Source organism: Podarcis muralis, chromosome 3 (assembly GCF_964188315.1).
Source record: "Podarcis muralis chromosome 3, rPodMur119.hap1.1, whole genome shotgun sequence".
Taxonomy (NCBI): Eukaryota; Metazoa; Chordata; class Lepidosauria; order Squamata; family Lacertidae; genus Podarcis; species Podarcis muralis.
Genome location: NC_135657.1, coordinates 78,464,270 through 78,485,527, shown reverse-complemented (window position 1 = coordinate 78,485,527; position 21,258 = coordinate 78,464,270). Strand labels below are relative to the sequence as shown.

Here is a 21,258-nt window from a genome sequence, read left to right as displayed (position 1 = left end):
CTTTTTTAAATGAATGTTTTATTAGACCTAATTTATCCTTAGAAAAACGATTTACTCATACAAACATACTTGAAGCTTAATAGTCTTGATATTTTATGACATTCTCAGAGGAGAATGACATTAATTCCTGCCCCTGAAATTCCTAATAGTCTTATAATATGATCTACTACAGGATCCCAAACCAACCCACACTTCTTTATGCTGCATTTTCTTCATCATCGCTAATTTTATTAATCTCAACCATTTCCACATTTTTCCCGATTAATTCTATCTATCTAGGAAATAACACATTTACTCGGTTCCAACAATCCAACAATCAACAATCAAATTAGCTGTCAGAGCTCCATGTGGAGCTAGGTCGGGGCAGGGAATCTTTTTTCAGTCTGATGGCCACCTTCCCCTGCAAAGGATCACTATGTGGTGAAACAAATGAGATATGAATTTATACTGAAACAGCTTTTCCTAACCGTTTAATATTATTTTAGTACTCTTTACTCCTTGAAATGTAACCTACTTGACTTGAAAGGCCTGGTAGTAAGAGCTTTCCTGTCTCTTTCTCCCTGTGGTAATTAGGTCATAAATAAAAGAACTGGGAGTGTGAATGTGTGTGGTCTTTCTTACAGGTAAGGGCATGGGGCTCCCAAGAAGCTGTAGCCTGCGAAGGACAGCCATGTGATAAGGAAAATGTAACTATCAAAGAGTCTGGGGTCTGGGAAAGGTAGGATGTGGGACTGGTTGCAATGCCTTACAAGCTTCTAGAAAAACCCTAAGACCAAGTCGGCATAGGTATTTTTTTCATTCCTAAAACTACAGGTAATTGAAAGTGGCAGCCAGCACAGAATGGCATTTTCGTACATTACCTCTTTCTTCCCAAAGTCGCCGCCAGGATTCATTGTGGCTAAAATGCGAAACTTCTTTCCTGCCGTCAGCAGTTCTACTTCATTGTCCTCGCTGGCTTTTTCAGCCAACACCAGCGTCTTTTCAGTTTCAAGGACGCTGAAATAAAACCACGTTCTCAATATCTGCTCTCGTTAAATTTCAAACATCTATACAAAACACTAGAGACTTGCCTAATCGACAGAAGCTTTGCAACTCTTGTTGTTTAGAAGAGCAGCAAGAATCAGAAGAAGCCAGGGAAAAGTTAAGATTTATCCAATTTGCATTTGTGAATGACACACCAAGGCAACAGACTAAAAAATGCCCAGTTTTAAAGTGCATACCTATTTAGTCTTTCAAGAACAGAATCATCGGCCAATGAAATCTCGTCCATGAGAAAAAAGCCATCCTCTCTCATTGCTAAGACAAGGGCTCCATCATGCCATTCAAAGAGCCTAGAACTATCAAACTCCTGTTTGAAAGAAAAAAGGTAAGTCTGATCAAGTGTGTGTACATATACCTACCTACCTACCTACCTACATACATACATACATACATACATATTTGCAGACACACACTTTGTGGATTTTTCAAGCTCTCAATTATATCAGGCACCATAATGCCAACTTACCTCATCCTTTGATCGCTGCCTGACGGGTCGCAGTCCACCCAGGAAGTCAGAGGTCTCCATGTGCAAGTGACAGTTCACAGAATGTAATTTCCGACCAGCAAATGCTGCAAATATCTGACAAATAGTAGTTTTGCCACACCTGCATAACAAAAAGCTTGCAGTCAATTAAACTCCAGTGACTTGTCTGTTGCTCTACGCAAAAAATAAATAAAACTAATAATGAATATATTGAAGCCTGGTTTACCCTGTGTCTCCAACCAGAAGTATAGGTTCACCAAACTCTAATGCTCGGCCTGCCAAAATGGCAAGCCTTGTCATCCCTTGAGTCCACACAATGTGACTGAATTCATCACCCATTATAGATGTCCACTTAGATGCTTTAGCTGGTTCAAAGTGGTAATAGGGTTGGGGAAGGAAACAAACAAAAACAAATTAATTAGCTTCAGCCAAACATTAAATCTTTTATTATTGTTATCGTTTTTCAAATTTACCCATTTGCTTCTTTACGCTTTCTTCTGAGAAGAGGCGCTGGGGATGCAGCTTTCTCTTAAAGTGTTTTTCAATGACTGTTTGGATAACGTCAACTTCTTCTTGTTTCCTGACCCTTCCTGCCAGAAGCATAAATCCTAGTAACAGAAAGACAACAGTTTATCAGGATGTTCACCGCTTTTGAAAAACAGTTGAAATGTGGCTACTGAACTGGACACACTGGCTGTGTAAATTGAAAAGAAACGAGTGGAGACTCACCGTCATTTGCTAAATGCTGAAGCCAGTCATACTCCTTCTCCATCTGTTCTGCTAATCGGTACCTTTCAGCCCAGCGAAAGAGATCCCGAAGGGTAATGAAACCATGCTTGCCAGCAAATACTGAGGAACCTCTGCGATAAGACTAGATTTAAAAGGACATAAAAGCATTCATGATCCAACACAATTTTCTGTACCCACAACTGAATTTTCCACTACTCTTGAAATGCCTCCCCTCCTTACCAACAATTCTCCAAGTTGTCTTCGTAGCATTTTTGTGTCCAAATTTCACCAATATTTCAGTAATTACCATCAGTCCCCTGGGCCAAACATATTCTGGCAGGTTGCTATGTAGCACAACAATACCCCCTCCCAAACAAATCCCCCAAAGCCAATAAATGTGTATGCCTTGAGTATAAGACACCAAACTACAACTAGGGCTCAAGTGACTTCTCTATTATTTTCTCATTAAGAGAAAAAAGATTACTGTCCATACCTGCAACTCCAGCATGACTTTGACAAGTTTACTGCAGTATGAAGGTGGAAGGTCGCATCTTTTGTGCAGGATGGTTTCTAGCTCTGTACTTGGTAGCTCATCAAAATGCAGCTCCACAAATCTGTTCCTGAAAGCTCTGGACAATACCTTAAGACACACACACAAAAACCACCTGTCAAGTGTTAATCTACTGAGAAATTCACACACACTGAAAACACGAGTTTCCCACCCTCAAATTTCATGGCCACTGAACATGTTCATACTCAATGGGTTTGCCCTCTTAATCCCCCCCCCCCGAAGATTTCTGTGCATGTCTGCAAACAGTGGGGTTCTCCCAACTCTGCTGACACCTCTCTCTTGTGTTTGGATGGTACCATTTTGGATTGGCAACTTGGAGACTGATTTCACTATTGGTTCTGGATATGCTACAAAGACTAGAGTGTTTGACTAGCAGTGAGGAAGACTCAGGTTCAACTCACCACTTGGTGATCCTAGGTCAGTCTTTCACTCAAACTACCACTCAGCCTAACCTACTGCACAGGACTAAGGTGAAAGAGAGAAATCACATATGCCACCATAAGGTCCTTGAAGAAATGGTGGAGTGTACGTGTAAATAGCAGTATCAAAAGAAAGCCAGCTTCACCTGAGGAAACTATGTATGTACCTTCCTGCCTCCATAGAGCCCTGGAGGATTCTGTGTAGCAAAGAGCATGAATCTTGGGTGAGCTTTGACTGTTTCTTGGGTTTCTGTTATGAACAGCTCTCTGTTGTCATCCAATAATCTGTTCAGGGCCTCCAAAACATCAGTGGGTGCCAGGTTGAGTTCATCCAGAATTATCCAGTAGCCCTTTCGCATAGCATCAATGAGGACACCTATGAAGCATTTACAGAAAAAAAAGAAATAAATGAGTTGCCCACTTGAGGCAAGCCAGGCAAGCATCTGTTTGAGCAAGTAGGAGAGCCAGCTGGCAAGGAAACACCGAGTGACTGAGGTAATAATCAAAGTCCTACCTTCCTTAAATATCAGCTTCCCAGATGGATCTGAAGTATAACAGCCAATGTACTCTTGGATGTCAGTATGTTCATGATTGTTAATCCTAACACAATGGTTCCCGGTTGCAGCAGCCACCCAGCGTATTAAACTGGTTTTACCAATGGATGTGTCTCCTTGAATCAACACTGGATAGGTCCTTAAAGAATTAGAAAACAGCCAAGTTGGATATTGTGTTCTATGGTGGTGAATTATTACTATAACTATTATTATTATTATTATTATTATTATTATTATTATTATTATAAGCCACAATGGTACCTCCATTTAGGAACAACCCTGTTTACAAACTCCACAAAACTGGAAGTAGTGTCCCGGTTTGTGAACTTTATCTAAGAATGGAAGCTGAACGGTGGAAGGCACCGGCAGTGGGAGACCTCATTAGGGAAAGCGCGCCTCGGTTTTAGAACGGTTTCGATTTAAGAATGGACTTATGGAATGGATTAAGTTTGTAAACTGAGGTACCACTGTACCTGATTGGCTTCAAGGTCTTTTTACAACATATACTGATTAAGGGCACTTCCAGAAATGAGAATTGGGCTTCCTGTTGTGTTGTGTGATTAAAAAAAGAAAAATTTGCTGAAGTTCAGAATAAACAAGTCAAAACTAGGGACAACTGACAACAGTATTTGTGCTTCTTAACTGTCGTGTTATACACCTCCTCCAGCAAATGTCTGAAACTTGAACTATGTATTTATTGTAGTCGTTCGCTCCCATGGAGCAAAGAGACACTTTTGTGTATTGTACATACTTGTTAAGAGTCTTAAACACTTCGAAATTCTGGTTTCTTAAAAACAAAACAAACAATTGCTTACATTCCTCACATTGCTAATATAGACTTGGAAATGTAGGCTGCCATCTTGTTTGCTTCCTGTTAGCAAGAATGCAAAAACAAGGTGGAACGTAAACAGCCCCAACTCAGTGAATTTCAAGTCATGATTTCTAGGCCCATATACGTCAAAATTTGGCCACATAAACAATTCACACCATGGGATCTCAAAAAGCAGAATTCCATAATTTCAAGAAGACCGAAGAACACGTATGGCATAGTTTATTCCAGAGTCATAGCAATGCTCCAGAAATTATTCCAACTACAAACAATCAAGAACAGAAACAGTTTTAAGTCACCCCCCCCCACTGTTACTGCAGATGTAGAAAATATTTTCGTGCTTTTCTACAACAGAGACATTTGTCAATTGCTTATATATTTGCAATACTGTTTTCAGTTAATTTTTGGCTTTTTGCAGTACCTATAAAATAAGAACATTATTAAATAAAAAAAATATGAACTGTACCACAATTCAAGGAAGTATGCTCTTGTGAACAAATAGCAAGTGATTATTTTATTCTCACCAATTGAAATGAAACTATTTCCAAAGGAAAGAAAAAGGTACAGCTGAAGTCCAACATACCCAGCTGATACAACTCTGACGATGTCTCTGAGGTTAAGTTTAACTGAAGCTGTGAGCACATAAGTCTCATCCACGGTTGGTTCCATGTCACCAATTGAAATCCAGTATCCCTCTACCTTAATCATTCTCCCTCCTTTAGGCTCTGGTAACGACTAGAACGACATTACAGAAACAAAACCAGCTTATGTTATGAACTGCTATCTCCGCATAATAATTCTGTTCTTTGTTTAGCTAAGCAACACATTCTTAGAACCCCAGAATTCATGTGGTATTTCCTTCATATGTGAGATGCAGAAGATTATCATCCTCTGGTTATGGTATAATACACCAAGCAAGCACAGAGTCTACACCTGGTGTGGAAGAGAGGAGGGATATATTAACACAATGGACTGGACTCCCTCTGAGAACAGAAGGACTCCTTCCATTCATGGAAGATTTTTGATCCAGCAGGCAGCATCTCATTGGCAGAAGTGGATGAAAGCCCCCCTCCCAATCTTACACCCCCGAAATCACCTTTCACACTATTCTAGAAACGGCTCCAACAAACTGAACCATATTTCCAAATGCAGAAGGAAGGGGAACTGGAAAAAGTCACCTTCTCACCTTTCCATCAGCAGGAATGAACTCTAGATCTAAGCCAATGTATTTCCAAACCTTACATGGATTCAGCATTCCCGTAAGTGGGATTTATCTTATAGGGTGCTCCTATGGGGATTGGGTGGGGTGGGGAGGGAGTATTTTGTCAATTTCCACTTTCTCCTGCAGACCCGTCCAGATGGTTGGGAGACTTTCAAAAACAGTGTGAAAGGTACTGCTAGGGTGTGCGCAGATGAGATCAGTAACAATTGTCTTCCACCTTCCTCCAAGCAAGGCGCTTTGATCGATGTCAGTCCATTCAGCAAACAGAATGCATCCTTCCAGGTGAAAATGGGAAACCCTTGATTTAATCCAGGGTGGGTAAAATTAAACTCAGAATTCAAATTGAGTTTTGTTCTGTTTTATGTATTTTATGTCATATCCCCCAAAAAATTCTGAGGATGGGAGAACTCAAACTGAGAACAATTCCATTCACACACACACACTAATAGTAAGAAATTACTTGCCTGCTTGAGGATGCTTTTCATGTTTCCAGACAGAATATGCTGACATATTAGCCTTTGAACAACAGGGTAAGAACTTCTGTCAAGCTGGGTGAGAAAACCCAAGCAAAAGCCCTATCGAGAAGAAAACAGATTTGGGGTTTTTTTAAAGTAGCTAGTTTCAAAGAGATTTTAATTGCTAATGCCAGAGAATTTCTCTCTCTTTGTCTAAAGACAAAAGGGAAGAGAGAAGGAAGTTTAGGAACAGAGAACAAAGATAGTCACCTCATAAAGAGAGCGCTGTATGCTGCAGCATGGGTTGGATGATGCAAATTTCAAAGCTCTGCAGAGAGTACGAAGGCTGTAATGAGGTCTGTGGCCTGTCCCATCTACTAGTTTTGTTTCACACTCCTTTCTCACAGACAAATAAAAGCTGCAGAAGTGAAGGGTTATATATATATGAAGCATATTTTTCATGTATTACACTCATTTTTCTACCATATTAACAGGAGTTAATTTATCTAGGGGCTTGATACCTCAATGTGCTGTGGAGTTCCTTTTCCTGAATAAATATTGTCCCCTTCAAGATTGAATAAGGGTGCAAAAGAGATTTCACTCCATATCGTTGCTAACCAACCCAAGTAAGGCTCAGTCTATATATCACATATCAGTCTTCCAGAACATCTGGTGAAAGACTACAACTCCCATGAATCCCAATCAGCTTGGCCAATAGATATGATGGGAGATGGTGTAAAAACAACAACCTGGAATGCACCAGGTTAGAGAAAACTGTCATAAAATATAAGCTTAATTCTAAATGACTGTACTCAGCCAAAATGTTCCCTTGCCTAGCAGTGGAGCACAGCTATGAAAGAGCAAGGGACCATCTGTATGGGTGTAATGCTCGGATTCTCCTTTTAGGCTTCATGTTGTATATATGTGTAAATAAACCATATATCATAAAAACACCACAGGCTCAACTGTGCCCCATTTTTCCAAAAGGAAATACAGATCCTGGGTTTATCATGTATGGGACCCCTGCAATTTCACACCACTCATAGAAATTGGAGTCGTGTATTGCAGTATATACAGAGTGAGGCCCTCTATGAGAGAGTCCCTAAATATTCAGATGTATCCATTTAACAAAACTCATAAAGAAACCTGTAAGCATTTTATAAAATATAACATTTAAATTATTGATAATTTTATTTAGGTATTTAAGATATCCAAAATATTAAAAACAGTGGTTAAAAATAAATGCTTTTCCCTCCATATTAATCTCACCCCAGCAATAGAAAAATAAAGTGGTGTAATACATTATCCAATAATAAATAGTTTTCTAAAGAAATTAAAGTCTTCAAACATGAAAATTCCTCATAAATTTCAGGAGTTAAGAGTTAGAATGAACTTCTGAACCACTGTCAGAGAGAAGAGGGCATCCATGTTACGCTAATACTCACAGAATAAAATTGAAATACTCAAGGCTTCTGATTAAAATTTATTCAAATATTGGGGCTTAGAAAAGCAGGAAAAAGCCCTTATTTCTTGACTGACAGTGATATTTGCTAAGACAATGACACTCAGGGAGTGGAGCTCATACTTATTTAGTAAAAACACGGAAAGCAAGTGGGATACACATCTAGAAACTGGTGCACAATTTAAATAAATTATTTGACGTTTTGAACTGTAATGAGCTCAAAGAAATGGCAACGCATAGAGGAAGTTCAAAAGGCTGAAAAGCGGAATCTGAACTCTGAATTCCCATCACCTTCAGCCTGTGTATCCAAAGGTCAGGGATGATAGGAGATGCAGTACAGCAACTTCTGAGGACCACAGGTTAAGTACCCCAGTTTCAGAAATAAGACACTACAAGTTAGTGCTTTTTTTTGTTATTTAAAAATGTTTAGGAGTGCTTTCATTTTCCTACTCATACTGAAATATTGTGCCTTAAAAAGGCCAAACTTAGATTCACAAAATGTTTAGGGGTATGTGTACCCCTGCTCCCCCCCCCCGAAAAAAGCACTGCTACAAGTTAAATACAAAACTTTCCCAAAGACTCTTATCAAATCTTACAATTTATACAGCACTTTCTGTTCATCAAAAACTTACTTTACGATCCCTTGCACTACGCTCTTGCTCACGTTCAGCCCTTTGAGATAATCCATGATAAGAATCTGCAAGTCTCCTTCATTTTGTAACTCTTCTACGTAAAGTTCAGTGAACCTACAAGACAACATTACATTGTAAAACACCTGTCTGCTTATTGATACCAAAGTCTGATGTTTCATCACGGACCCTAGCCTGTCGACATCACAACCAATTACAAACGTACTGAATTAAAGACTAGTAATAAAGTAACATTCGGTGAAAGCTTGCAGATTACTTAGAAATCACATAATTCAGCATGCAGAAAGTCCCAGGTTCAACCCCCAAGAGCTGTAATTAAAAAGGAGTCAGGTAGCAAGCCTAGGAAAACACCTGCCTTTGGTCTTGGAGCACTGCCCCCGCCATCCCCAAACCTTTCTAGAAGGTTGGGGAAACCCCAGAACAGATTAGGGGACACACAGGGGAAGGCGGGGGAGAGATGTCCTGCCATGCAAGCAGAAGTAATTCTTCTCTCACAAAGCACTACTTAGCGCTATACTGAATACAACCCCAAAAGTTAAAACATACCATTAAAAATAAAAAAAATTAAAACATGCAAAAATTGCACTTCTATTGGCTTATCTGAGCATTAGTTGTTTCTGGAAAAACGCAGACCTTTTAACATAGGTAAATTTTGGAATCCTTTCATCTGCTATACACTCAAACCTAGGGTATTGGGTTTTCTATGATACTGCCACTGAATTATTTTGAGCTCTGCAGGGGCAGTGATAACACCATGCATTTGTCACTGATGTCACACTGTTTGTAAGTCAAAACCTGTTGAGCAATTCAGTGGGGAAATGAAAGTGCAACTGTAGAATTTAGTGCTTAATGAACACTGGACAAGCTACCATCAGCTCTTGCTTGCCTAGCTAATTTGGACTGCATGGGCTATGAAAGATCAAAGTGAGCATAAAATCCACTCATATACCCAACCAGCCTTTTATCCAGCTGTTTTGTAGCTAACATGTAATGCTGACAATCAGAAGATGGCCAACAGAGCAATGTAGATCATTTCCCTTTTATTTTTCCCATGAGACCACTATATATGTCTAGTATCCAACTCTGAATCTGATGACATAAAGGACACTTGAAGACAACTGCAGCCCTCAAAGAGAATGTGCAACGTCTATTATTCCGGAGACTGGCAGCAAAAGGTATTTTGCAACATAGCAGCTCACCAGCATGCTTCAGCTATAGCAGGGATGAGGATGGGGAGTTAAGAGTCTTAATACAAACTGGCTGGCCACAGGTCCCTCATATCCCTAAGCTACTGCATGCCAATCAGAGATGTATGCAACACAGACCAAAAGAAGTACAACAGTCTAGGCTACTGCAAGCCAAACACCTCAAGAGCTACAAGTTGTTCTCAGCTTTAAAATGGTTTTGTAAAAATGTACGTTCTGTATCTACCTGTTCCGTATTCCTGGAGGGAGGTTTCTTTTGCCAACATCAGTAGCTGGGTTCATGCAGGCAAACAAACGAAAATTTGAATGACGTACCAGGGGCTCTACAAGGAAAAAAACGCACAACCAACAAATTACAGTGCTGTTTGGCCTCATAAAAACAAATGAAGCATACAAACAAGAAAGCACGAAACAGCCATTTTAGGAAAATTAAAAACAGAAGTTCAAGAAGCAAACAGAAAAACTCATACACAGCCATTTAGTTGTCCTAGCTGGTGAAAACCTACTCTCAAACTTCAGAGAAAGCTATCCTTAAAAGCAAAGATGAAAACTGCATCTTCTATCTTAGCAAACAAAGGGGTCTTTTTTTCATAGTCCTCTGGGACTTGCTATTCTTCAAGCTAAGGAACAGCATGTACAAGGAATTGTAATTTTCCTCTTCAGGAGAAAACTCTCACATGCTAATCTCTTAAACTATCAGGAATCAAAAGAGTGAAAAGATAGTATTATTCAGATATGAGTTTTTCAGCTATCAGTTTACAGGGCTTCCTAAAGTGGTCAACGTTGACCGAGGTTTATGTGACTGTGCAGAGCAGAGGGTGACCTGGGTGTGAAGGTTTACAAGATATAGTGCAAAGGAATTAATTAGGCTCTATGAGCATCAGAAATAAAGGGATTGGATATTTAGAGATCAGCAACTCCTTTATGAATAATTTAATCTTTTTTACAATTCCTCGTAATGGTGATTATATTGTAGATTATATACTCAAATTACTTGAGTTTATTTCATTTACATTTCTAATAATTTGCTTTTGGGTCTGTTGCATCTTTATATGCTCATCTGTGGGTCAATGAATTTAGATGACTTGAAACCATTAATTTCAACCTCTTATTTTTTTAATAAAAAAAAGGAACTGAAAAAATACACCACCACAGAGCAAGAAAAGTTACTGCAACAAAAAACAAAAACAATACCTGTGTCTCCTCTATCCAGCAATATCAGTGAACCAGATAATCCTTCAAGTAAACCACTCAGACACTCTAAAGTTTCTGCTGCTGCCAAATTGATCTCATCTAGTAGAATCCATTCTCCTTTTTTCACTGCTTGTGCCAAGGTGCCCTAAAAAAAAAGACAAAATGACTCAAAATTAGCATTTGATAGGCATCTGGTGCTGCCCTCTATTTGGACTATGTTTTGAAAACTGCATTTATAGTTAGAGAGACCAGATAATTCCACAGTGGTATAAGCAGAATTCCATCTTTTACATTGTTTTTAAGCAAGTTGGTGGAGTGGAAACTCCTCATTTAATTAACTGCTTTTGTCCTATAACAGTTAAATATCTGCAAACCTTTCTAAAGTGTTTCTAGTTGTACCTACTTTTTTTACCTACCACCAAACCCTTTGCAGCATTAACTTTTTTCCTCAATGAGGACTCATTCTTCCTGGCTTGCAAGGAAATCTATTTGACCTTCATTTTCAGCCAAGACTAAGGGGAGTAAAGGTGCTCATCATACAAGGACATTAAGTGAAACCTGGCTAGCCTGAAATCAAATGACCGCCTCCACAGGCAAAGAACCCAGAAACTGTGTGTGTGTGTGTGTGTGTGTGTGTTCCACATCACACATTTGAAAGCACACTGCTTCCTCCAAAGAAACCTGGGGACTGCAATTTACCCCTCACAGATCTGTAATTCCCAGCACCTTTAACAAACTGCAGCTGTAACTTTATTTTAATAAAGTAACTTTAATATGCATCTTATGGACAAATATGCTCTTATGCACAAAAGGACTACCTCTACAAATGCAAAAACTAGAGCATTTTCTGTCATCTTCATCTGTTGTTTTGCATGGTCTAAGCGGATACCAAGTTCTTCCCACTTTTCCTTCAGTGGTGAGCCTACAAAAAAAAGAGCAAGCTATAGTAAACGTAGGATAAGATAAAAACATTCAAGTTCATGAAACCACATAATAGAATTTGTCATAGTGCAAAACAACTCTGAATATAACATAAGCCGCTCCGAAGAGAATAGTGTAAACTGAGGTGGAAGTCCAGTTAATCCAACAATCACCTTTAGACCAGTGATTTTATGAAATTTAAATCCTAGTAGCAGAACAGGGACATTAAAATGAATGAACTGAATGAGTTGGAATTCAATGGACTGAGTAATGTTTGAGGTCAAGTAATGTGCCAGTCCTTTGTAATGCATATGCAATCACCTCCTCTGTTTAAGCAAAGTAATGCTCACAAATCTGTTATCTTTATTGAACACATCTGGATTCAGCCTTAGGAGGCTAGTTACTTAAACTGTATCTCTTTCCACTTCAGAGCAGTATTTTATATTTATCTTTATTTATTTATTAAATTTCTGTACTGCCTGTCAACTGAGGACCACAGGATAGTTTACAACATGAAAACACAAAAATACATAACATAGTAACAAACAAAACAATAAGCTTCTCCCCTTTTGCTTTCCCCTTTAAAATGCAGTCAAGCTTATATTATTATTATTATTATTATTATTATTATTATTAGGCTGGGATAAAGTTTGTACAACTTTAACAAGACCTTCACCTCTTCAGTCAAAGATGATGTGTGAGAATGTTAAATTATTTCTGTCCTTTTATCTGACTGTTCATTAAATAGTTCAGGAAGGCTTAACTGTGACTCCCAAGCATCTCCCACCCAAGTCACTGATCAGATCCACACCCACTAAGCTTCAGGAATGATATTGGATCATGTATCAGAAAATGCTATTTTCTACTGCAGAAAAGTTGCTTTTCCCCCTCTACTGCTGATCTCTCCATATCTGAATTCTAAAGAAAAATCACACCTAGTACAGTGGTACCTCTGGTTATGAACTTAATTCGTTCCAGAGATCCGTTCTACCTGAAACCATTCTTAACCTGAGGTACCACTTTAGCTAATGGGGCCTCCCGCCGCCACGCGATTTCTGTTCTCATCCTGAGGTAAAGTTCTCAACCCAAGGTACTACTTGCGGGTTAGCGGAGTCTGTAACCTGAAGTGTTTGTAACCCGAGGTGTTTGTAACCCGAGGTACACTGTATCTCCCTTGCCAAATGCACACTGAAGCACAGTCCACCCAACTTTAAGAATGCAAGTTCTGCTTAAATCTCTCGTTTTATTTATTTGATTTCTACCCTGCCCGTCCTCAAACAGAAGCCCATTTTAAGAACTTGGAAGTCTTACCATTTTCTTTAGCTTCCTTATTAATGGCAGATTTGTGTACATGCTGCATCAGCTTGAGAAGATCATGCCAGCGCTTCTGTCTGTAACATGTCTGGATGTGCCCCAAGAAAGTCTTGTTTTGTTTCCTGGAAAACGTCTGTGCAAAAAGCTCCTCAAAAGACTCTCGCAAGGGCAACCAAATCAGTTTGTTATCCACTGGCTTATAGCTGTAAATTGGGTAAACAGTAACGTGTTAACTGAAAACTCTGGCAGCGACATGTGGCAAGATCAGGCTCAGTACGATCGGACAAGGTGAAAATCAAACCAGCCTCAGCAGATCTGATAACAGATAAAAGGTGAATCTGGTGGCCCCTGCACACCCTTACTAAACAGATGTCTTGAACATGCTTAAAATTAGAGACCAGCTGAAACATATAAGAGAACTTACCCTTTTTTTCAGGTACACAAAATGTCAAAAATTTCATCCCACAGCTACACGGCACCACTCATTCCAACATCTCTCCCTGCCCCAATACTGAACATTCCTTTTTCCTTGTACTTTTAAATATCTGTTTGCCATCCCACTAAAAGCAGCGGCATATCAGCTTCTGCCTAATATAAAGTGCCTATCTAGATAAACACACATGGCAGCAACTCACAACACATAACACTAAATAGTAGGGAGGGGTGTCAGATAAGGGGGCAGATCAGAGTGAGTAGGGGTTCTCCTTCACAGAATCAAAGTACAATGTCATTACCCCATCCGTGGAATCCCACACCCCATTTCATGTTGATCTATGTATTTTTCTCTGTGCCATATGGTTCTCTATTTTCGAATGCAGTAACTCTTATGAATGGGGCCCATGCACACTTCTACTAAATACAAGATCTGAACTCACGGGTGAAAAAAATGATTTGTTGATGCAGTTGCCAACAGCAATTTGCAGAATTATTAGACACTCACCCCCCTAGGAGATCTGCAGTATCACTCTGCTGATTCATGTTGATAACCCTCAAACGGTGCCCTTGAAGAAATAAAACACAGAAAACACACTGAAGCACTTCTCAAACCTTTTCTAGAATCCTGGTCAAAGTCCCCATATTATACTATATTTTACCTGTAATGTGGGCCAGGTATTGAACAGTAGATGTTTTGCCTGTCCCCGTTTCACCCACCAATAACACAGGCTCTCCTTTGTCAACACACACAGCCAGCTGCTCAATTAATACGGATGATGGACGTGTGGGAGCAAAGGTCTGCTTTTTTCTGCCAATACATGAAAGGGTAAAATCTTCTGTTAGCAATGCTCTAATGCTATGTGCTAAACATCTCCAAGTGCATTTGATTCACTAATTCTACAAATATAATCTCTATTACCAGGTTTCAAAAAAAAACAACAACAGCTAAATGAGACATCAGTAAAAATGATGGCATGGAATTTTAAAGTTACAAGCACATTTAAAAAGTGCACTATTGGACATCAACCTGTAGTCCATCTGGTTGAAGGGTGGCTTAGTAATTTTAAAATATAAACAAACAAACAAACAAACAAACAAACGCATCAATACCTTTGCACAAGAAGCGCATGAATTTGCTTCCGTAAGAGCTGGACTCTTCCCACAGAGACCTCTTGCTCCCTTATTGTAATTTCTGGTTTGTAAAGTTGACAGTAGTATTCAGTCTAGAGTAAATAAATAAAGAGCATACATACTGAACTCAGCTTACTAAAAAGAAACACATGATGTAGTCCTTTGCCATATGCAGTTGTGCAATACAGTGGTACCTCCGGTTAAGTACTTAATTCATTCCGGAAGTCTGTTCTTAACCTGAAACTGTTCTTATCCTGAAGCACCACTTTAGCTAATGGGGCCTCCTGCTGCTGCCGCGCCGCCTGAGTACGATTTCTGTTCTCATCCTGAAGCAAAGTTCTTAACCAGAGGTACTATTTCTGGGTTAGCGGAGTCTGTAACCTGAAGCGTATGTAACCTGAGGTACCACTGTACAACTGAAAAGCATAGTAAATAGTTTATTGTGAATGTGCCTTTCTGGGTTGTATGTTTCCCCCCCTCTCCTCATGATAGCAGGGAGCAAGCAGACCACATTCCCTGCTTAGCATTATGTCTAAACCAGAGGCCATGGTTTGCTTTGCTTCAAACCATGATCAGCAAGTCAAGAACAACCTTAGCTACAGTAATTTGCTGGGAACAAAACAAACTATGACCCCTCATTTGAATGTAACACTTGCTTCCTCCAAGTGTGAGTGGGCAGGATTCAAATGGCCAAGATCATCATGGTTACAGTGAACTATTAACTATGGTGATGTGAGAACAAGGCCTTTGGGCTGTATTCAGTGGTTACATGAACGGAAGTCAGCTCATGCAACCAAACTTTCTCTTTCACTCCTCCTCCCTGCAGCCACTTTTTCCCTCCAAAGGGTTGGGCGCCTCCTAGTGAAGCCTATGGTTGCAGGAGGAGAGCTGCTGCCTCAAATCAGGCAATGGAATCTTGCACCAGTGGCGATGTGCATGTGCATGATCCCTACACCCAATTTCAGCCATGTTACATGTGGCTTTCTTCTTTCAGAAGAAAAACAAGAGTGGACACTATCCAGTTATATCATTTAATTATTTCTTGGCAGTGAAGGGGAAATGAAACTATTTTTCCCCCTCCTTGACAAAAGGGGTATTTATTACACAATGCAGTATGTGTGTGAACTCTTCCAGTCTACCTTATGCTTGGAAATGTTCAGTTGGCTTCCAATGATTTCTGCCATCTTCAGTCTACTTTCTTGCTTGGACAGCATAGCTGTGAAACAATCCAATGCCTGTCAAAATAGCGTGGCAGGAGGGAGAGACAGACAGACAGAAAGTTCAAGTTAATTTGATATTTAATCAGAGATTCTACTTTTCTTCCATACCTGAGTTCACTGTAGTCAAAATATACAACTGAGCTTCATGCAATGTATCGCTAGTATGCCTCCATGAGGAAAACGAGAATGAGCCAATTCAGACATTTCAGCTCTCTTCATAATGGAATTCCTGGTGTAACAGCTGTGGGACCTGGCATGTCCCCAACAACAGCTGCCTCTTCCTAGTGTGATTTATGCAACCATTCCTGTGAATCACCCATTGCGAAGCAGCAGGTCTAGTTAGATTGACCCTCAAGGAAAATTTCCAACACCAGAACCAGCCCCCTGTTCATATTCCAACTGCAACCTGGTTTTTACATTTTAAGGAATAGGTCAACATCACTCTAAAAAACAGGGAACAGTTTGACACGTACCTCATGAAAAATGTTCAGTGCAGTAGAGGAAGAAGAACTATCAAAGTTGTAAGCGATCCTGTTGCACCAATTCAGCAAGTCCCTAACACAAGAAAATAAGTGATGTGAAGCAGCTCAACAGTAGTCCTTCATTTAACTTTCCTCAGCTGCACACTGCTAAAAGTGCTAGTCTCGCTTCATTAATTGCATGGCTATTTTTTTTAAGCGCCAACTCTCCAAATTTTCATTCAATTAATGCCTAGGAATTTCAATTAAGAACAGAGCAAATGGCCTCCAACACACTAGAGAGCAGTAGTCCAAAGATAATTTGCCTCCCCCAAACTCAAATATCCATCAGCTTAATTGCATATTAAAATACCTCAGAGATAACTCTCTGCCTTCTAAGCTCAGGCTTTTTTTGTTTTCGGTTAAGTGTGATGCGTCTTCCATTATGTTTTCATCGCCTGCGATATGGCTTTGCGATAGATGTTTATCACCAGTAAGCTCAACATAAATCTCTAACAAGCGATCAATTACTACAGCAAGTTTAGGATACCTCCTCTGAAGAATCTGAAAAATATAATAACATTAGCTGAAGTAAATATTTTACAGTGTTCCAAGGATTATATAACTCATTGAGTTTTGTCTATGCAGACAATGGTCTTAAAATCCAGAGATTTGATACATTTACAGTCTGCACAATTGCCTAGACTGGTCTCATGGGGTAGTGCCTACCATCAAATTTTACTTTGAAATTCTCTTAAAAGGAAAATTTCTTAGCATGCCAATTACACTGTAAAATATAGTGGTGCTCTTAGTTTATATTAGGCTTCATTTGCTAGATAGAAATGTCAGTCAGTAAGATGAACCTGGTGGATTGGGCAAACGGCCCATCTAGTCCAGGTTTTTTGTTCTCACTGTGGTCAACAAGATGCATATGGGAAACCTGCAGGCTATACTACGCTGAGGAAATGGCAATAACAATTTAAGATGATTTCATATGAAGTCATAGCTGGACAGTCGGGTTAAGTCAATCCAGCAACGTCAATCTGTTTCTCTTGCAGAAGCACAAAGCAGCAAGCATTCCATTATGGAATGGATACAAACTTCTTTCATGTAATGGACTGTGTTTGGACATCATGCTAAACTATGATTTGGTGAGACGTATACGAGACTAACTCCCTCCCAGTTTTTTGGCTCGGACAACACAAGAAACCATGGTTAACTAAACACAGATGCTTTTAAACTTCTCCTCACAGCCACGTGGGGAAAAGGGAACAGACACAGTTTCAACCTCTTCTACAAAAATTAGGACTACTTTCACTTGTTTTTAAATGAAAACTCTTTGCCATCAGTTCACAAAGTAAGAGTTCTCTTTCTGATACCATTTACCTCTCTGAGTTCAGCTTTAGGCATATTATTCAGCTTAATTTTTGTCCAGTATTTATCTAGAAGAGCAGCATGGCTGTTTTGCTGTTTGTACCAACCACCACCATAACTGAAGAGTCTAGATTAAAAATCAAAGAACAAGTTAATTGAAGCATTAGAAGTATTATAGTGCAGAAAAGAATAAGTTCAAGGGTTCTGTAAGGTTCTTTCGCTGCAGCTCTACAACCAGCTAAGGGAATCAAAGTCCCAACATCATCAATACAAGAAACATGAATTCACCATCTACAATTGTCCAATTGTCATTCTTCCACTTTACAGTCTTTAAATAATGAAATGCTAAGTAATTGCTTATGGGGCAGCTGTATCCCGCAGGCTAAGCAAAACGACAAAAAGCACGTTCTATGTGCAAAGCACACTTCATACATGTATAATGTCAATAAGCATAAAGACAGGATGTTATTATCTGCATATTACAGATTAAGGCCAAGTGATGATGTTTCAATATGGCTGCTTGGTAACTCCTCTTATCAAGCTTAGTTTTCACTTATATTCCAGGGGAAGGAGTTGTATTAGGTTTCAAAATAATCTCACGCTCCTAGCTATCATTTTCCAGAAGATGATTTTCTATTTCTTAATATGGAAAATTGCAAAAGAAATAGCAAAGGAGTGCTCATATACTTATAATTCAAAAATCATGTCACCTTTATATATGCACACAATTTAAATTCTGGATCCCCCCCCCCATTCCTATATTTATGACTATTGTCTAGTCACTGCCAAAAGGATTCATGTGCTAAGAGTTTTCCTTGTGTTAACAAAGCTACACAGTCTACCTTCTCGTTGCAAAAAGATGGAACCCAGGAGCTACTTTTATACAGTCACTTCGCCCAGGAATCAACAGTTCTCCATTTTCCAGAAGAGGAATCAATACAGAGATCTAAGGAATAAGGGGAAAAAACCACAGAATACAATTTCAATGACCAGGATGTAGAGCACCACAGAAAGAATCCCACTCATATAACAGGACTTTCTCACCTTAACTCATTGAACCCTTCCCAAAATTGCTTTTGGGCAGGACATACATAGAATGTGGTGCTATAGCAGTAGAAAAAAATAAAAAATCTAAGGAAGCTTCATTGTAATGCCATGTTCTCACGCATGAGGCTATCTTGATGCCCCACCTTATATCAATGACAACAACCAAAAAGACTTAACAGCAGTCAAACAGTGCATGAAACAATGTGTTTCACCTCTGCTGGTGACCAAATATGTTACAAGAAATGTTAGAAATCTCATTCCCAATAAGCAGCCTTTTACATATACATTCCAGTTCTAGATTGTGGGGAGGTGGGTGTATAAGAGAACCAGTGAATAGCAGATACAGACAGGATCCATTCAGTAGTTTGTAACAAGTGTCCCCAAAAATCACTGCCCACAAAGAAGAAAATACACTGGGAATTGAGAACCATGATAACTTTTTGGGGAGAACTTTTGCTTTCTTTTATCCAGTGCCCTTAAGTTTCCTTTGCTTTGGTTACAAAACATGACTTCCAAAAAAGATACCTGTGCCTCTCACCCCAGGTAGTTATGGACTACCTCTAGAAAGCACAGCTACATACCACATCCAGAGGAGCATAATCAATATCCTCCAAGAGTATCCAGTGCCCTTTGCTGACTGCTTGGGTCAGGGTCCCAGGTTGCCACACAAACTCCCCTGGTACATCTGTACAACGATACATGCCCAGTAAGGTCTACGAAGAAGAAAAAGCAAGCAAGATTTTTAAATAATGTCCATATAACTTTACAAAGTGTCTTCAAATATTTACTGAACGATAAGGTTTATGAGGTATGTATTTATTTCTATTTGCTTTCTTCCATACTGGGTACGCTACCAAATATAAATATTGCCAGATATAGCTTCAGCAGCTATGATAAGTTCAGTGGGAACAAGCACTGCCAAATCATTCTTGCTGTGCCCTCTCTTAGTATGAGAGGGAGCAAAAATCATGATTTTGGATTACTGTGGTGTTTGAGCCAGTGAGATAACCCTCACCAAACAACCCATGACCTAAAGCAAAGCCCCAATAGTGGCTGCTTCAGGCATCCCAGTAATCTATAGTCTTGCTCATGTTTTACTAGGGAAGGAATGCAGCAAGAGGGATTTCTGAAGTGTGCACATTGCTAATTCCATAGTAAGACATGGTTTTTGGCTTATCATTACATCTGAACGCAGTCAGTTTCTGCAAGGCAATTAACTTTGTAATAAAAAACTGCAAACTGCAAGTGAAAACTAAAATGCATTTTCCATTACCTTACTATCAGTCTGATCTCCTAGCTGGACTTTCAGAATGTGAGGTGGCTTTATCCTTCCCGTAACGGCTGCCAAGTATTCAACAAGATATGTTTTGCCACAACCTACTGGTCCTTCGAGTAACACTGCATTTTGTGAAGCTACAGCCATAGCGAGATTTTGAAGATTTGTGCAGGAAGATTTCACCAACACAAATTGGTTCAGGATGGTCTCCTGCTGAGACAAGAGAAGGCAATGCTTTCAACTGATAATACTGGGTGAAAGTACTGTGGAGAAATGTGAAATACAAGTTACAAATTTGCTAAGCTACCATTTTTTACGCATCCCAGAGCCACACACACCCATGTCCCCATTCCACCCCCATTTTTAAAGGGGGATTTAAACCCTTGCACTTTCTTCCTCCCACCAAACTTAAGTGTTCCACTTACCCTGCTCCAAGGTGCCATTTACTGCAATAGTACCTTCAGGAACAAATAGCAGCTTCAGGGGGTGAGATAAATATGGACCAATCACCCCACTCTGAAGCTGCTGTTTTAACCAGAAGAGGGACAATGGCCATGTTTAATGGCAAGTTAATGTATCATTTTATTATTGTTATTTCAAAGATACAGCTTACTTTAGCATATGCTCAAAATTGTGATTCATTTTAAATACATATACAGTACACCGGCCCAAACCAGGCAATTGCACCACACACACTAAGGAATCTTCAGTAAAAAAAAAAGCAAAACCCAACAGGCTATTTTGTGAAACTCATAATTGGTCATTTTTCCTATATTATTAGTAAGACTAATAGTGACACTTTTAAAATCTTTCTACTTTGTAGAGAGCCAGCCATTCTTGTATGATTTTAGCTGTGCCTATTAAGTCTCTAGAGCATAATTTTATTCAACTTATGTTCAGAATTTCACTTATGTTTGAAGTTGTGTTCTTCATATGTTTCTATGTATGAAATTGCCCTATGTTAAGACATCAGAATACATGGAGTGCCAGCTGCATACCTGGAGTGACAGAAAGTAAGGTATTTTGCTCCACGTATTAAACACTATTGTCAGATCACAGTGATATCTCTGCCTTAGGATCTAGCAGAGATTCTCACCAGTCAGAAAGTACAAGGTGATTTTCACCAACACTCTAAATCCTTCTGAAGCAGACTGTTTGGTAACGAAGAGAGCTGTATGGAAAGAACTGTCTTATCCCCTTTGGCATACTTCATACAGATAAATGAGACCATGATTTCTATGTTACTTAACATCCAAGCCTGTGGATA

General features: G+C 39.4%; 1 protein-coding gene across 2 annotated transcripts in view; it reads right to left on the bottom strand.

Moving 5' to 3' along the window:
- MDN1 (midasin AAA ATPase 1) overlaps positions 1 to 21,258 on the bottom strand; it is a 90,038-nt gene that overhangs the window by 62,220 nt on the left and 6,560 nt on the right. The window contains exons 6-32 of one of the 2 annotated variants that reach the window (XM_028722980.2): positions 19,989 to 20,204; positions 19,297 to 19,428; positions 18,511 to 18,614; positions 17,681 to 17,795; positions 16,668 to 16,858; positions 16,310 to 16,391; positions 15,756 to 15,851; positions 14,596 to 14,708; positions 14,145 to 14,293; positions 13,991 to 14,051; positions 13,048 to 13,253; positions 11,634 to 11,737; positions 10,816 to 10,960; positions 9,848 to 9,944; positions 8,399 to 8,512; positions 6,575 to 6,722; positions 6,314 to 6,424; positions 5,211 to 5,362; positions 3,759 to 3,937; positions 3,412 to 3,620; positions 2,748 to 2,894; positions 2,255 to 2,396; positions 1,999 to 2,133; positions 1,752 to 1,890; positions 1,508 to 1,646; positions 1,221 to 1,348; positions 861 to 996 (exon numbers count right to left, since the gene is read on the bottom strand). In XM_028722980.2, coding sequence (XP_028578813.2) covers positions 861 to 996; positions 1,221 to 1,348; positions 1,508 to 1,646; positions 1,752 to 1,890; positions 1,999 to 2,133; positions 2,255 to 2,396; positions 2,748 to 2,894; positions 3,412 to 3,620; positions 3,759 to 3,937; positions 5,211 to 5,362; positions 6,314 to 6,424; positions 6,575 to 6,722; positions 8,399 to 8,512; positions 9,848 to 9,944; positions 10,816 to 10,960; positions 11,634 to 11,737; positions 13,048 to 13,253; positions 13,991 to 14,051; positions 14,145 to 14,293; positions 14,596 to 14,708; positions 15,756 to 15,851; positions 16,310 to 16,391; positions 16,668 to 16,858; positions 17,681 to 17,795; positions 18,511 to 18,614; positions 19,297 to 19,428; positions 19,989 to 20,204 — 3,690 coding nt within the window. The remainder of the gene's footprint in view (positions 1 to 860; positions 997 to 1,220; positions 1,349 to 1,507; positions 1,647 to 1,751; positions 1,891 to 1,998; positions 2,134 to 2,254; positions 2,397 to 2,747; positions 2,895 to 3,411; positions 3,621 to 3,758; positions 3,938 to 5,210; positions 5,363 to 6,313; positions 6,425 to 6,574; positions 6,723 to 8,398; positions 8,513 to 9,847; positions 9,945 to 10,815; positions 10,961 to 11,633; positions 11,738 to 13,047; positions 13,254 to 13,990; positions 14,052 to 14,144; positions 14,294 to 14,595; positions 14,709 to 15,755; positions 15,852 to 16,309; positions 16,392 to 16,667; positions 16,859 to 17,680; positions 17,796 to 18,510; positions 18,615 to 19,296; positions 19,429 to 19,988; positions 20,205 to 21,258) is intronic. The other variant, XM_028722981.2, reaches the window with a different exon arrangement.